The 16303-nt window shown below is 46.9% G+C and overlaps 1 protein-coding gene across 1 annotated transcript in view; it reads left to right on the top strand.

Moving 5' to 3' along the window:
• LOC120052059 (neuron navigator 2-like) overlaps positions 1-16303 on the top strand; it is a 115902-nt gene that overhangs the window by 76812 nt on the left and 22787 nt on the right. Inside the window, exons 12-22 of the mRNA XM_038998924.1 lie at positions 1665-1794; positions 2575-2878; positions 3253-3406; positions 3476-3976; positions 5780-5981; positions 6298-6596; positions 7133-7198; positions 12382-12426; positions 12899-13062; positions 13139-13321; positions 15774-15826. Of these exons, the coding sequence (XP_038854852.1) occupies positions 1665-1794; positions 2575-2878; positions 3253-3406; positions 3476-3976; positions 5780-5981; positions 6298-6596; positions 7133-7198; positions 12382-12426; positions 12899-13062; positions 13139-13321; positions 15774-15826 (2101 nt within the window). The remainder of the gene's footprint in view (positions 1-1664; positions 1795-2574; positions 2879-3252; positions 3407-3475; positions 3977-5779; positions 5982-6297; positions 6597-7132; positions 7199-12381; positions 12427-12898; positions 13063-13138; positions 13322-15773; positions 15827-16303) is intronic.

Genomic DNA, 16303 nt, shown 5'->3' with positions numbered 1-16303 from the left:
GTGAACATGTTTAGACGGCTGTGGTCAGTCTAAATCTCTCACCATTTCGCTCTGTCTGTCTGCAGTCCTGTCAAGCGCAGATATACTGGGGGTACAAGGCAACATCAAAGCAGCCGAGCCTCAGAGCTTTAAGCTACAGATTGCAGTGCTTTTTATAGACATCAGATCTGTATGATGTTAATGTGAGATCCCCCAGTAGGTTGTAAAGGGGTGTGTGTGTGTGTGTGTGTGTGTGTTTTGAAGTATGATTCATGACATCATCCTGTCTGCAGATGAGGATAGATGCTTCCTGGGCTTAAGCCAAAGTCAGCGTGGACACGCTGATGTATTTCTGCGTGTGTGTCTTTAGCGACAGGGTTGTGTGTGTCTGTCGCATTAGAGGTGATGGATCGGTCCCTGGGTGACTCTAATCCAAACACCAGGATACAATAGCGTCTGTGTGTGTGTGTGTTTGTGTGTGGGCACCCGCGCGCTTGTGCGTGTGCTCAATGGCTGTCAAGCCTGCTTTTAACTCTTTGCCCTACCTGTGGTCCTTTCAAACTGATGTTTGACTTGTCTCATCCATAGTCTCCCTAGAGATCACTCTAGTCTCTCTTGCTGGTCTCACCCCCGCTGTCCAACGTCCCCTGCCCCCCCTCCTTGCCCCCAGGGTTGGGGATAGACAAACACAGCCTGTAAAAAAAATGTAAAAGTTGGGTTAAATACTGGTGTGTGAACAATGCGTGTGTGTGTGTGTTGTAGAACCTTCCTGTTCCAGGTGAGTCTCCTAGTCTCCTGTGTTTGATGGACAGCTCCAGTCAGTGTGTGTGTGAGACGGAGATTTCCAGGCAGCTTGGGGCTTTATGCTGCTGCCTGACTGTGAGCCATGTCATAAATTCACCCTGCCTCTTAACAGGGCTTTTCTCCCTGGTGCAGAGCGAGACGGCCTGTTTTCACCCATTCACCCAGGATTACGCTCATACATAAAAATATCCCTCCTATCTCTGTGGGGTTCACCAGCCAGCTTGTACAGTCACATAGCTTTAGCTAAGCTAGTAGGGTGTCTACACTGTCATGGGGATTCATATTCAGAGCCAGAATGAGTGATACATCGCTGTCTACTGTCTAGAGCAGCGCTTTCCAACCCTGTTCCGGGGAGAGCTACCCTCCTGTAGGTTTTCGCTCCAACCCCAGTTGTGTTTAACCCGCTTCGGGCTTATCAACCAGATGATTATTCGAATCAGTTGTGCTAGGTTAGGGTTGGAGGGAAAACCTACTGGACTGTATCTCTCCAGGAAGAGGGTTGGAGAGCACTGGTCTAGCGTGTGAGTTGCTCCGTAGAGGTATGGTATTGCAGTGTGAAATATTCACCATATTCAGCCGATTCCACGTCTGGAAACAAAATTAAGGCCCTAAAGTAGAACATGTAACGCTGATTTAATGGAGAGTCCGCTTAGGTTGCTTCCATTCAACCACACGCTGAACCTTTGTTCAACTCTGTTTACAAATGAGCTATCTGTTTAAAGGCAATTTTTTTTTTTTTTACCAATCCCTTCTTGGTATGTCCTTGCCTCTCTTCTCTTTGCTGTGGTTGGTGTCACACCTCTCCTCTCTTTATCCTCTTTGTCCTGGTTGAAACGGTGTTGTTTTATTAAACCTTACATCTTTTTCTTCTTTCTCTCCAGTTGGGATGACAGCAGCTCAGTGAGCAGTGGCATCAGTGACACCATCGACACGGATGACATCAACACCAGCTCCTCCATCAGCTCCTACGCCAACACACCGGCCGCACAGCGCAAGGCCCTCAACGGACAGGTCAGTGTGGCGGCTAGACACGCACGCACGCACACACACACACACACAAATACAGCGCCATGCTCTGAATGGACACACAAATAGACTCTCAGTACAGTACAGTCTCAAACTCCTGCCTCTCCCCCTCTTTCTCCTCTCCCCCTTAGCTCAGTGTGTTAATGATATATTCCCTTCACAGTTTGGAAGGGAATATGAGCCTGTAGTATTGCTCTGGGTGGCAGACCTGTGAACCGACTAGACTAATGTTCATGTTTGAACTGGCCTCAAGTCATTAAATACCAATTTTAAGAAGCAACAGAAAAACTGTCTGAGAAGTGATACTACTCTCAGCTGGTTTTGGGTGGCTTTGGGAAGGGGTTTGATGTCTGGATAACGCACACCCACTGTGCAATAACACTCGTTTATTTATGGTGGTTATTTTATGTAGGATAACAAAGGCTGTACAAAGACCATATTCTCCCAGTGGTAGTTGACCTTTGACCCGGCACTCGATGAATATAGTCTCTTTCCATAGAAACTGTCTCCATATTGGATCCCTAAAGTGCTGAGGTTATCGCATGCTGAGTAGGGCTTCACTTATGGTAGGCCCCAAAGAGCTTTCTGATTTTGTCCACAATCAGTATACTCTCGTGCCACTATCATCACGGCCCTATAGGCACTTATGGAAGTTACTAACTTCAACCCGATTAGCCATTCATTTTATCCCCATATATTCCCAGGCCATAGCACCATAAAATAGATCGTAACTTCCGTCTTCTCTCATCCTCTGTGTGTCCCCAGTCTGTGACGGACGCCGAGAAGCACTCGGCCTCTACCAACCCGAGCGCCGCCTGGTCAGGTGACGAGGTCAGGAGGTTAGACGGGGTGTCGGAGAGCGGGGTCAGCAGGATGGACCAGGGCTCCAAGTGGACCCGCCGGAACCCCTCTGACTTGTCTGACGAGGTGGTCTCGCAAAGGAAGACTCCCTCTATGACACACACAGGGTCCTGGAGGAAGGGCATGAGTGCTCAGGTGGGGGTGACCAACCCCAGGACTAAAGCTACTGGAACGTCAGGGTCCACCGCGATAAAAACGCACAGCACAGGTACGGGTGTTTTCTGTCCTGGCTGTGTTTTGCTGTGTTTTGCTGTCTGGGTATTTGTCTCATTTGCGATTGCATGTGCGTTTCTGTGTGGGCTCATGTTTCTTCGTCTTTGGCAGCGCATCTCCTTATGTCGGTCTGTCCGTCCGTCCGGCTGTGTACGTCTGTGTGTGTGTGTGTGTATGTACAATATGCACTGTTTCTATACGTCTGTGTGTTTCTCTCTCCGTGTGTGTGTGTGTGTGTGTGTTTCTATGTGTCATTTTCTCTCGGGTGGTCTGAATCTTGAGTCCATTAACCCTTTGAGACACCACAACGATGACAAACTCTCCTCTGACCTTAACCCCTGCTGTATGTCCCATCCTGTGTACGCGCAGGTAAAACAGACGACGTCAAGGTGTCCGAGAAGGGCCGCCTCTCCCCTCGCTCCGACGGCCTCCACAGCTCGCCCTCCGACGCCGGACGCAGCAGTGACGACGAGGCCAAGAAACACGCCCCCTCCTCCACCTCCACCGCTGCCTCCGCCCGCACGTCACACCCGCACGCCCTGTCCGAACCCCACTCCCAGTCACACACACTCACCTCCCGCACCCCCACCAGCACATTTGGCTTCAAGAAGCAGAGTTCCGGGATGGTTACTATGGTTACCGCCAGTGGCGCCACCATCACGAGCGGGTCAGCGACTCTTGGCAAGATGCCCAAGTCAGGGACGAGATCCCTAGCCGGTGGGGTAAAGGTCGGTGGTCAAGATGTGGGGTCCGGTCTTGGTCACCATGACGACGGGTACCTCTCGATGAGCACCCGCTCCACACTGCAGTACCGGAGCCTTCCAAGACCCAGCCGGTCCGGCGCCGCCGCGCGTAACGGAAACCGGTCGTCGACCAGCAGCATCGAGGCGACTGTGCTTTCCGTTACCACTCACAGTAAAAGCAGAGACGTGGGAAACACTGGGAAAATGAATGGAAGTGGGACTGGGGTCTCGCTAGCCAATCAGACGGACCGAGAGAAGGGCGTGTCAGAGGGCGTGGACAACCTGAGGGGAGGGGCTTCCAACGTACCTCTCACAGGGAGACAGCAGGTTGCCTCACCCACACTGCGCAGGTGAACAGACTCACACACTCACACTCAGATGCAGAGATATAATGTCACTCACTCTTAAGTGTGGTTATTAATGACACCCATTTACAGTACAGTGTCTGAAACCTTAACAAACGCACACGCGCACCCACATTCATATCCATACACAAAGGTCATGTCTGTCCACTGTAGGAAAACTATCCCTTCAGCATTTCTGTTCAGCTGCCAGGTCTGAGCCCACACTTTTCATAGTGCCAAGTCTTTATATGTGCACAGTAACACAGGCAGAGTCTTACCTCATCACTGCTGGGCTGGCTCATTAATCTCTATGGGTAATACGGCTTTGAAGATCCTGCTCTATATTATCACCCTGCCTACCGTCTTAACAGTCAGCACACTCTGGATATGTCCCAAATGGGGCCCTATAACAAATGTAGTGCACTAAATAAGGATTAGGGTGCCATTTGGGACGTAGTCCCTGTCTTTTGGCTTAACGTAATGGGGTATGCTAATGTAATTTTTCAAAAGTTACTTTGATATAATCCCCCAAGCATTTACTCAATAGTGTGCAATAGGGGTGCTTACTAATTTAAAACAGAAATGTGTCTACATATTTTACATTTACATTTCAGTCATTTAGCAGACGCTCTTATCCAGAGTTCATCTTAAGATAGCTAGGTGGGATAACCACAAACTACATGACCAAAAGTATGTGGACACCTGCTCATTGAACATCTTATTCCATAATCATGGGCATTAATATGGAGTTGGTCCCCCCCTTTGCTGCTATAACAGCCTCCACTCTTCTGAGAAGGCTTTCCACCAGATGTTGGAACGTTGCTGTGAGGACGCTTCCATTCAGCCACAAGCATTAGTGACGTTGGGCAATTAGGCCTTGCTCGCGGTCCAATTCATCACGAAAGGTGTTTGATGGGGTTGAGGTCAAGTTCTTCCACACTGATCTCGACAAACCATTTCTGAATGGACCTTGCTTTGTGCATGGGGGCAATGCATAGTGCCAACTGTAAAGTTTGGTGGAGGAGGAATAATGGTCTGGGGCTGTTTTTCATGGTTCGGGTTAGGCCCCTTAGTTCCAGTGAAGGGAAATCTTAACGCTACAGCCTACAATGACATTCTAGACAGTTCTGTGCTTCCAACTTTTTTGCAACAGTTTGGTGAAGGTCCTTTCCTGTTTCAGCAAGACAATGCCTCCAATGGCTGTGAGCTTTACACCACTCCAGCTGACGCTTGGCATTGCGCATGGTGATCTTAGGCTTGTGTGCGGCTGCTCGGCCATGGAAACCCATTTCATGCAGCTCCCGACGAACAGTTATTGTGCTGAAGTTGCTTCCAGAGGCAGTTTGGAGCTCGGTAGTGAGTGTTACTTGCTTCAGCACTCTGCGGTCCTGTTCTGTGAGCTTGTGTGGCCTACCACTTCGCGGCTGAGCCGTTTTTGCTCTTAGATGTTTCCACTTCACAATAACAGCACTTCTGGTTGCCCGGGGCAGCTCTAGCAGGGCAGAAATTTGACAAACTGACTTGTTGGAAAGGTGGCATCCGATGACGGTGCCACGTTGAAAGTCACTGAGCTCTCCAGTAAGGCCATTCTACTGCCAATGTTTGTCTATGGAGATTGCATGGCTGTGTGCTCGATTTTATACACCTGTCAGCAATGGGTGTGGCTGAAATAGCCGAATCCACGTTATTTTCCTCAATAAAGTAGCCATCAGCATAGTCAGAGCTAGTTAGAGGGAAGAGTAAAGTGCAAGTGTTAGTTCACAAAAGGCTTTTTCAACTTTCTCCTTCTCCCTCTCCATCTCTCTTCAGGTTGTTTGGTGGGAAGCCCAGTAAGCAGGCTCCGGTCACCACAGCAGAGAACATGAAGAACTCAACGGTGATCTCCAACCCTCACGCTACCCATGCTGCCCTGGACTCCCCTGGAGGTGTTGGGGTGGAGAGCGAGGGCGGCGGCCCCCTGTACGGAGGACGAAACCTGAGCACGGGCCATAGCACGCTGGGTAGCGAACAGGTGAGATAGGGAGACGAGCCGAACCATATGACACGAGCTGGTAATATCTGTGCAGCCTCTTGATAAGCGTCAGTGTCCAGAGTTTATACTTGCACAAACAAGAAAATAGCTAACTTTAGCTACCAGCGCCGATCACGATAGGTAGCCCCGTGGTAAAGTAGTTGGCTATGATAGCTAGCGACAGCAGATCGTAATATGAAGAACACTGTAAGAATGCAGCAGACATATGATTTGACCTTGGCGAGTGGAAGCATAACCGCGAAGAGTAACATGGGAAATCACTTGATAAATCCATAATTCCTCCTGTGTCCCCCAGAGTGCGTCCAGCCCCAGCTCTGTCTACTCCTCCACGGGGCCCTCCAACAGCCTGACATGGGGCACCACAATGAGCACTGGCTCCTCTGCCCAGAGCAGGGAGGGTACCCTGGGTGGGCACAGCGGGCACGGTGGTGGGGCGGGAAGCCTGGGCTACCCCTCTGTCAGCAGCATGCACACCAGCAGCGAGTCCATCGACATGAGCGTGAGCAGCGCTGGGCATGGAGGAAGGGACAGCAGGGAGGACACCCTCTCAGCTCTGGGCAGGACCAGCAGCATCAAGACGGGCATGTCTGAGAGGTGAGGACAGAAGGGTGGAAGGAAGGAGGGATGGGAGGGAGGGAGGGTTTGAGTGGGATGTTGGGGGAATCTTCTCTGATCTTGGTCATTACGTCTTAATATGGACAGAAAAACAAGGAACCTGTCCGATTTTGCCATAGCATGCACTGTCATATTGTGTTTGTTCAATGTATCATTATGAAACGTTCCTGCATACATGAATGTGTATGTGACCGGAATGTGTCAGCCATATTATCACCGGAGATACAATCCAAGCATCTCCATGGAAAGCATTGTTTAAGGTATGCCTTAATTAATGCTATGTCATTTCAGATCTATTCTGGTGTTACCTTCTCTGACACATCTCATTATCTTTCCTTACTAGACTAGTAGATGAGATTCATTGGTAAGCTGGAGGGGGTGATTTTGCTTGTGGCAACGGTTGGACTCAATGTGGCTCTCTCCTTCAGAGGATTCTTCTCCCTCTCTTTTCTTTCTAAAGTTCTTTCTCTCTTTGTCTGTTGTGCCCCCCCCCCCCCCCCCCCCCTTCCCATCAGCCCCCTGTCCTCCCCCTCCGCTAGCCCTAAATTCAACCGAAACACCTTACCTCGGAAACAGGAAAGGTAAAAGTGCTTGTGTGTGTGTGTATGTGTGTGTCTGCGCGTGTGTGTGTGTCTGCGCGTGTGCGTGTGTGTGCGCGTGTCTGTGCGCGCGCGTGTGTGTGTGTGTGTGTGCGTGTGTTGTTGCAGGCTTTTGTTCCCCCTGGAGCGCTTGCTCTCAGTCCCCCATCGCTGTTTATGTGCTGCCATCTTGTGGCAACTTAGACTTGGAGCTTGATATTTTAAAACACCCATCACTGCTATGACATGATACTATACTAAGATGTGTTGCCACAAAATACATTTTTCTGAAAAGCGATGGCATATACAGTACCAGTCAAAGGTTTGGACACTTACTCATTCCAGGCTTTTTCTTTATTTTCACTATTTTCTCCATTGTATGAAATAAATTAAAGTAACAAATAATTAAAGAGCAGCAGTAAAATAATAATAGCGAGGCTATCTATATACAGGAGGTACCGGTACAGAGTCAATGTGCGGAGGCCCCGGTTGGTCGAGATAATTGAGGTAATATGTAGGTAGAGTTATTAAAGTGACTATGCATAGATAATAACAGAGAGTAGCAGCAGCGTGGGGGTGCAGCAAAGGAAATAGTCTGGGTAGCCATTTGATTAGATGTTGTCATGACTGGCCTGTTCGGTTACCGTGGATCACAGTTATACAGAGACATCTCTCCATCCCGCAGAGGGGGAGAAGGATAGAGGGATTGATGGGGGGGGGTTTATGACCTCACGCCCATCGTAAATTACAAGGCACAAGCAAACCAACTCCTTTTTGGTCTCTAATGTGAGAGACTGGAATGTCTTTGTGTTACATTATGGAGAATCTACCTCAGAGCTGTAACATGCAATAAATGGACTTTGGGACATTAACGAAAACATTGTAACTTGAAGAGTTTTCATAATATGTACATGATGTTTACATACAAAAAAATCCAGATCAAAGAGAATGTTTTTTGTAAAGATGAACTATGAATTTAGTTGTCTTAACCAGATCCTGGTAAGTTCTGGTACCGTGCCTTGTAACGAGCTACGACCCAGGGGAACCCAGAGAGCGTGTCATAAAGACGGAGACACCCCTTTGTGAGGGTATAAAACTTGTGAGTTAAGAATTTACATATCAACCTAAGTTTACCACGCGCTGCAGCCAACTAGTTTACGACTAGTCGTGATCCCAAAACGCAACACGAGGAAGCGGACAAAGGAACCTCTTAACAATCGCGGCTATGGTTGATTACTGAATCTAAGAAGGTGAATTCGAGAAGAACCAACCGGTTATTCTCTTCCAGTCATCGGTTGTCTACACGGCCCTCCTACCCAAGCTGGGAGCGTCGACACGGCTGATTAGCCTCCTCAGAAGTCCACTCTCACGGAACGAGTGCGAGGAAACAGACCACAAAGAGAAAGGACACTGACATCGTGTGGACAATCAGAGACTTACACCCGGTAACGAAGGAAAGAAAAATTTGTCAACCAAACCTTTCCCACTAAGCGGAACTCGGTCCATGAGATACCCAACGGAGACCTCCAACAAGTAAATACATTCATTATAATTCTGACCCATAAGAGCGGCTGTTTGGGGCAAGGTGTTAGGGCTAAACTAAGCATAGTTTACGAATGTATCACGTGTGCTTTTATCTCGTGCACTTTCTCTCTCTTTCTTTAAATCTCCATTTTGTGTAACACGTGTCATATTGTGTTGGTCCGCTTGGGACCTGCTGCCATTGTATGAAGTTCTAACCAATAACCTAGACTGTTTTTGTATGTGTATCTTATATTATCATTTAGCTTGTTAGTAAATAAATAATCAACTGAATTGGTGTGGTACGGAATGATTTAGTGAGAAACGGGTTTGTGCAGATTTACGAATTATGCGACGTTCAGAATGAGGCTGATTAGGAAATCAATTCATTAGTGACTGCTAGGAAATTGATATTCTGATATTCTTTGAGTTCATTTGGGAAACGGTAACTCATTAAACTTTTCCTATGGTGCCCCAGGTTACTGAGTTAATGGTTACCTGATTAATTTAATCACATAATTATAAACATAGTTAATTATTCGATGAATAGCAGTCATCACATTAATAATACCAAAGTCACGACAATGTTCAGGAGTCTTATGGATTGGGGGTAGAAGCCTCTTGGACCTAGACTTGGCACTCCGGTACCGCTTGCCGTGCAGTAGCAGAGAGAACAGTCTATGACTAGGGTGGCTGGAGTCTTTGATCATTTTTAGGGCCTTCCTCTGACACCGCCTGGTATAGAGGTTCTGGATGGCAGGAAGCTTGGCCGCAGTGATGTACTGGGCCGTACGTACTACCCTCTGTAATGCCTTGCGGTCGGAGGCCGAGCAGTTGCCATACCGGGCAGTGACGCAACCTGTGAGGATGCTCTCGATGGTGTAGCTGTAGGACCTTGAAACTTCCGACTTCAACAGAATCTTGCATTACTCTTCTCACACGTACAGTTGAAGTCGGAAGTTTACATACACTTAGGTTGGAGTCATTAAAACAAGTTTTGGCAAGTCGGTTAGGACATCTACTTTGTGCATGACACAAGTAATTTTTCCAACAATTGTTTACAGATTATTTCACTTATAATTCACTGTATCACAATTCCAGTGGGTCAGAAGTTTACATACACTAAGTTGACTGTGCCTTTAAACAGCTTGGAAAATTCCAGAAAATTGTCATGGCTTTCGAAGCTTCTGATAGGCTAATTGACATCATTTTAGTCAATTGTAGGTGTACCTGTGGATGTATTTCAAAGCATACCTTCAAACTCAGTGCCTCTTTGCTTGACATCATGGGAAAATCAAAAGAAATCAGCCAAGACCTCAGAAAAAACATTGTAGACCTCCACAAGTCTGGTTCATCTTTGGGAGCAATTTCCAAATACCTGAAGGTACCACGCTCATCTGTACAAACAATAGTACGCAAGTATAAACACCATAGGACAACGCAGCCGTCATACCGCTCAGGAAGGAGACACGTTCTGTCTCCTAGAGATGAATGTACTTTAGTGCAAAAAGTGCAAATCAATCCCAGTACAACAGCAAAGGACCTTGTGAAGATGCTGGAGGAAACAGGTACAACAGTATCTATATCCACAGTAAACAAGTCCCATATTGATATAACCTGAAAGGCCGCTCAGCAAGGAAGAAGCCACTGCTCCAAAACCGCCATGAAAAAAGCCAGAATACGGTTTGCAACTGCACATGGGGACAAAGATCATATTTTTTGGAGAAATGTCCTCTGGTCTGATGAAACAAAAGTAGAACTGTTTGACCATAATGACCATTGTTATGTTTGGAGGAAAAAGGGGGAGGCTTGCAAGCCGAAGAACACCATCCCAACCGTGAAGCACGGGGGTGGCACCATCATGATGTGTGGATGCTTTGCTGCAGGAGAGACTGGTGTACTTCATAAAATGTATGGCTTCATGAGGAAGGAAAATTGTGGATATATTGAAGCAACATCTCAAGACATCAGTCAGGAAGTTAAAGCTTGGTTGCAAATGGGTCTTCCAAATGGACAATGACCCCAAGCATACTTCCAAAGTTGTGGCAAAATGGCTTAAGGACAACAGAGTCAAGGTATTGGAGTGTCCATCACAAAGCCCTGACCTCAATCTCATAGAAAATTTGTGGGTAGAACTTAAAAAGCATGTGCGAGCAAGGAGGCCTACAAACCTGACTCGGTTACACCAGCTCTGTCAGGAGGAATGGGCCAAAATTCACCCAACTTATTGTGAGAAGCTTGTGGAAGTCTACCCAAAACATTTGACCCAAGTTAAACAATTTAAAGGTAATTCTACCAAATACTAATTGAGTGTATGTAAACTTCTGACCCACTGGGAATGTGATGAAAGAAATAAAATATTAAATAAATCCTTCTCTCTAATATTATTCTGACATTTCACATTCTTAAAATAAAGTAGTGATCCTAACTGACCTAAGACAGGGAATGTTTACTAGGATTAAATGTCAGGAATTGTGATAGACAAATACATTTCAACTCAGTTTAAGGTGTATGTAAACTTCCGACTTCAACTGTATATACTGTATTTTATACCATCTATTGCATCTTGCCTATGCCACTCTGTCATTGCTCACCCATATATTTCTATGTGTATATTCTTATACCATTCTTTTACTTAGATTTGTGTGTATTAGTTGTTGTGGAATTGTTAGATTGCATGTTAGATATTGCTGAACTGTCGGAACTAGAAGCACTAGCATTTCGCTACACTCTCAATAACATCTGCTAACTATGTGTATGTGACCAATAAAATTTGATTTGATAAGAAGAAGAGATTTGCTTGGGCCAAGAAACACGAGCAATTGGTCTGATGAGTCCAAATTTGCGATTTTTCGTTCCAACCGCCATGTCTTTGTGAGACGCAGAGTAGGTGAACGGATGATCTCCGCATGTGTGGTTCCCACCGTGAAGCATGGAGGAGGAGGCGTGATGGTGTGGGGGTGCTCTGCTGGTGACACTGTCAGTGATTTATTTAGAATTCAAGGCACACTTAACCAGCATGGCTACCACAATATTCTGCAGCGATACGCCATCCCAGCTGGTTTACGCTTAGTGGGACTATTTTTTTTCAACAGAACACTGACCCAACACACCTCCAGGCTGTGAAAGGGCTATTTGACCAATAAGGAGAGTGATGGAGTGCTGCATCAGATGAACTGGCCTCCACAATGTTCTGACCTCAACCCAATTGAGATGGTTTGGGATGAGTTGGACCGCAGAGTGAAGAAAAATCAGCCAACAAGTGCTCAGCATATGTGGGAACTCCTTCAAGACTGTTGGAAAAGCATTCCAGGTGAAGCTGGATGAGAGAATGCCAAGAGTGTGCAAAGCTGTCATGAAGGCAAAGGGTGGCTACTGAAGAATCTATAATCAAAAATATATTTTGATTTGTTTAACAATTTATTTTTTTGGTTACTGCATGATTCCATATGTGTTATTTCATAGTTTTGATGTCTTCACTATTATTCTACAATGTAGAAAATAGTAAAAATAAAGAAAAACCCTTGAATGAGTAGATGTGTCCAAACTTTTGACCGGTACTGTATATTTTTTTACAATTGCAATAGCTAGATAGCGCAATTCCTCCTTTCCTCTCCTCCTTTCTTCTCCTCCCCCTGAAGTGTTTTTCTCTGCCGATCCCACAGGGGTCCACACAGTGATAGAAACACTCTGCCCAAGAAGGGACTCAGGTACCTACTGTAAGACCACTCAGGCACCGCCTGCCAAGCTTAGCGCCGTCCCTCTCGCTTCCTGTCCCTTTCCCGCAGCTTCAGCTCATGCAATGTTGGTGTTGTTGTTATTATTTATTCTTTTGCACTTGGCACAATTTTGTGTTGCGCTTCAGCGCCAAGGCACGTCACCTGTCACTACTGTGTGTGTAAAGTTGCCATGGTTCCACGTCATATGCACACCGTTTTGGATTTCTGTTGACTGTCCGCTTGATTTGTGTGTTGCTCTCGGTTGAGGAAAAGTGATTGTGCATTATGTGAAATTGACTCGGGACATATTCATCAGTTGCTCTTGGTAAAAATACAAGCGCCATATGACGAATCAAGTTCTGCCTGGTAAAGGTTAAATCGGACTGTTAAAACCGCACCAGTTTGCACCCTACTCACGTAACCTTTACCCGTCAACCTATAACCTCTGTGTTTGGCACTGCAGGTATGCCCCATCAGCCCAGCTGCGAGGTCACGAGGAGGCTGCGCGTGATTGGCTGCGCTTCCATTCGCAGGGCGGGCTGCAGGACTCGACCAGTAACTCTCCCTTCTCACCTGGATCCAGTCTCACCTCACCCTCCGGGACACGCTTCAACTTTGGACAGCTCGGTATGACCTATAAACACCTTACAAGCCACTGTTCTTGTATGTGTGTGTGTAAACTAACCTGTTGTGTCCCTTGCAGCGGGTAGCCCCACCACAGCTGCTCAGATAAACCTGGCCAGCCTCCGGAACAACAGTCTGACCAATCAGGACATCACCTTTGACCCCTGTGGTGACACCCGCCTGAGGAACTCCTGCGTGTCATTGGACGAGAAGACTCGCACCATGAGCCGCTCTGGTTCCTTCAGAGAGGGCTTTGAGGAGGGTGAGTAAAGAGAGAAAAGAGAGGGAGGGAAGCGACAAGATAGAGAGATGATTACTCATAATAAAATCTCAAATCCTTAGATGGACATGGCTCTCCTTGTCCTTCCCAGGCGGTGGTGTCAACCACGGTGAGTGTGGATGGTAGCTACAGGGTTGGAGAGCCCTGGTCTAAAGAAATTATGTCAAATTAGTTTTTACGGTTCTCTCTCTCCCACCTCACGTATCGTGGGTTCCCTGCATTCTTTCGACAGTTCTGGTTGCGCCTCAGGAAGAACTTGAGGAAGAACCTGGAGAGAGAGAGGAGACGAGAAAACAGTCCCAACACTCATGCATCAGTGCTTTTGGCTCCTGACTGAATAGAGCTGCGTTGAATCAAGCAATGAGAGCAGCAACACTCACACGTGTGTGTGTGTGTGTGTGTGTGTGTGTGTGTGTGTGTGTGTGTGTGTGTGTGTGTGTGTGTGTGTGTGTGTGTGTGTGTGTGTGTGTGTGTGTGTGTGTGTGTGTGTAGACACAAATACTTTGGTGCATGGGTCTCTATTGTGCACTTTTATAGTCTAAAATCTCCACTATACTGGAACAGAGGGTAGAGAGAGAATAAGAAACAGTGAACCTAGTGACACCAAAACCAGAGTTGTAAAATGCCCTCTGGATAAAGTGTACGTGACCTCATTCAGAATCCAGTCGACCCTCACACGCTCCCACCAAATATTATTATACCGGCCCTCCAGTGCCACCGTTTCATCCTCTGTTGTGCCCTTTCTCTTGCTCTCTCTTTTTGCTCCTCTCTTCTCAATTCCCTTCTTCCCTCCAGGGTTTCAGAAAACTGAATAATTACAGGGTCTTTATAATCAAGAAACACGAGGACCTGCAGGAAACCGTATGTTTGTTGAGTGTGTGTGTGTGTGTGTGCCTACCCATGGGATTGGATTACTGTGTGTGTGTGTGTGTGTGTGTGTCTGTGTGTTCATATTAGTTTGTTATGTGTGTGTGTGTTCATATGTTTTCCTGGCATAGTTACTTTAGTGTTATTAAATGTGGACTGGGACAATAACAGTATACCTGCACACTTTGTAGAAATGTAGTTATTGTGTAACCCCCCCCCCCCCCCCCCCCCCCCACACACACACAGGATAAGTCAGTGATTTCATAGATCGCCAGATTAAAATGGAACTCTTCCATGAATGGAACTGAATGAAACTTTCAGGACAGTTTGCCTACCATTACATGGGCGGGGCACCACCTCATTTCTTTAGGCCTTTTGCGCCCCACCCGGATAATAATCTAGGGAAAACCCTTCTCATGCGTAGACCTACTTCCTGGTCTCTTCTATGACATCATAGCCTAATCCTTCTCTATCTGATCCTATCCTTCTAGCCTGTAGACAGGAAACCACCTAATTAAATAGAACCCTATTATATGCAGGAAACGCTCTTACGGCATTGTCTCTGGACTTTGATGTTAAGATCAGAGACTGAGTTGTTAGCCAATAGGATAATACCCACTGCCATCATAACCCTGTACTGTACTGTGTGGAGGCTAGACACGCACACGCACACACACACACGTACAGTATACCACTGTGTGTGGTAGCGTTATCTTTATAGGGCTGTTATTAGGACTTTCACCACCATGGCGGCTGGTCGAGTCAGGACAAGTGAGAGGAGGTGGATAATGGTAGGGTGACTGGTGGATGGAGCGAGGTGGGTGGTAGAAGATGGGATTTGCATCTTAGGGAGATTGTCGGGGCTCAAATGTATTATGGGTCGCAGTAGGTGTTTTTTTTTTTTTTATTATTATTTTTTTTTTTTTTTATCCCATTTTCTCCCCAATTTTCGTGGTATCCAATCGCTAGTAATTACTATCTTGTCTCATCGCTACAACTCCCGTACGGGCTCGGGAGAGACGAAGGTCGAAAGCCATGCGTCCTCCGAAGCACAACCCAACCAAGCCGCACTGCTTCTTAACACAGCGCGCCTCCAACCCGGAAGCCAGCCGCACCAATGTGTCGGAGGAAACACCGTGTACCTGGCCCCCTTGGTTAGCGCGCACTGCGCCCGGCCCGCCACAGGAGTCGCTGGAGCGCGATGACACAAGGATATCCCTACCGGCCTAACCCGGACGACGCTATGCCAATTGTGCGTCGCCCCACGGACCTCCCGGTCGCGGCCGGCTGCGATAGAGCCTGGGCGCGAACCCAGAGACTCTGGTGGCGCAGTTAGCACTGCGATGCAGTGCCCTAGACCACTGCGCCACCCGGGAGGCCACAGTAGTTGTTCTACATGAGATATCTTTCGTATTTCCCCTTCTTTTGGTCACAGACATGCGGGTAAGTGTGAGGTGAGTCTGACGTGTGTGTGTGTTTACTACATCACCTGATGTAGTGTGTGTTGTTATGTACTGTACAGTTCTGAGGCCTCATCCCTCTATGTCCTGTGGCTTTGTCTCTGCAGTTCACGGCTCCTCCCTGTCTCTGGTCTCCAGTACCTCCTCTATCTACTCTACGGTGGGTACAAATGGTTTCGATTTTTTTTAAATCTAAAAATGTTTTAATTGATTTAATATAGCTCCTAATGCTCTAATGGTAGAGCCGCTCGACTAGTTTACTGCGTTACTGTATATGTAGCTATATGTTTATTCATGTTTATTAATATGTACTGTATATGTTTATTCATGAGGTGTAGTAGTCAATGTTTAATACCACATTAATACCACATTTAAAGACCCCACTCAGAAATAACCAGGCCAGGTGGTCTAATGCATTTATGTTGATGTTAGGAAAGCTCATCTTAAATTCGTTGTTGAAGGAAAAAGTCACCAGAGTCCTTTATATGAGACAGAGGAGTAGGATAGAGTTTCTGCTTGACACTGATCTAATGTCAGTTTTGTGTTTCTCTTCCTATGGTTAACGTTAGGGTTTAGCTGATCCTAGATCTGTGCTTGGGGGAGACTTTTATCCTTCACCTGTGACAGAGGGGTGGCT

The sequence above is a fragment of the Salvelinus namaycush genome, chromosome 1 (assembly GCF_016432855.1).
Source record: "Salvelinus namaycush isolate Seneca chromosome 1, SaNama_1.0, whole genome shotgun sequence".
NCBI classification, from domain to species: domain Eukaryota; kingdom Metazoa; phylum Chordata; class Actinopteri; order Salmoniformes; family Salmonidae; genus Salvelinus; species Salvelinus namaycush.
This window is presented reverse-complemented; position numbering and strand designations above follow the sequence as displayed.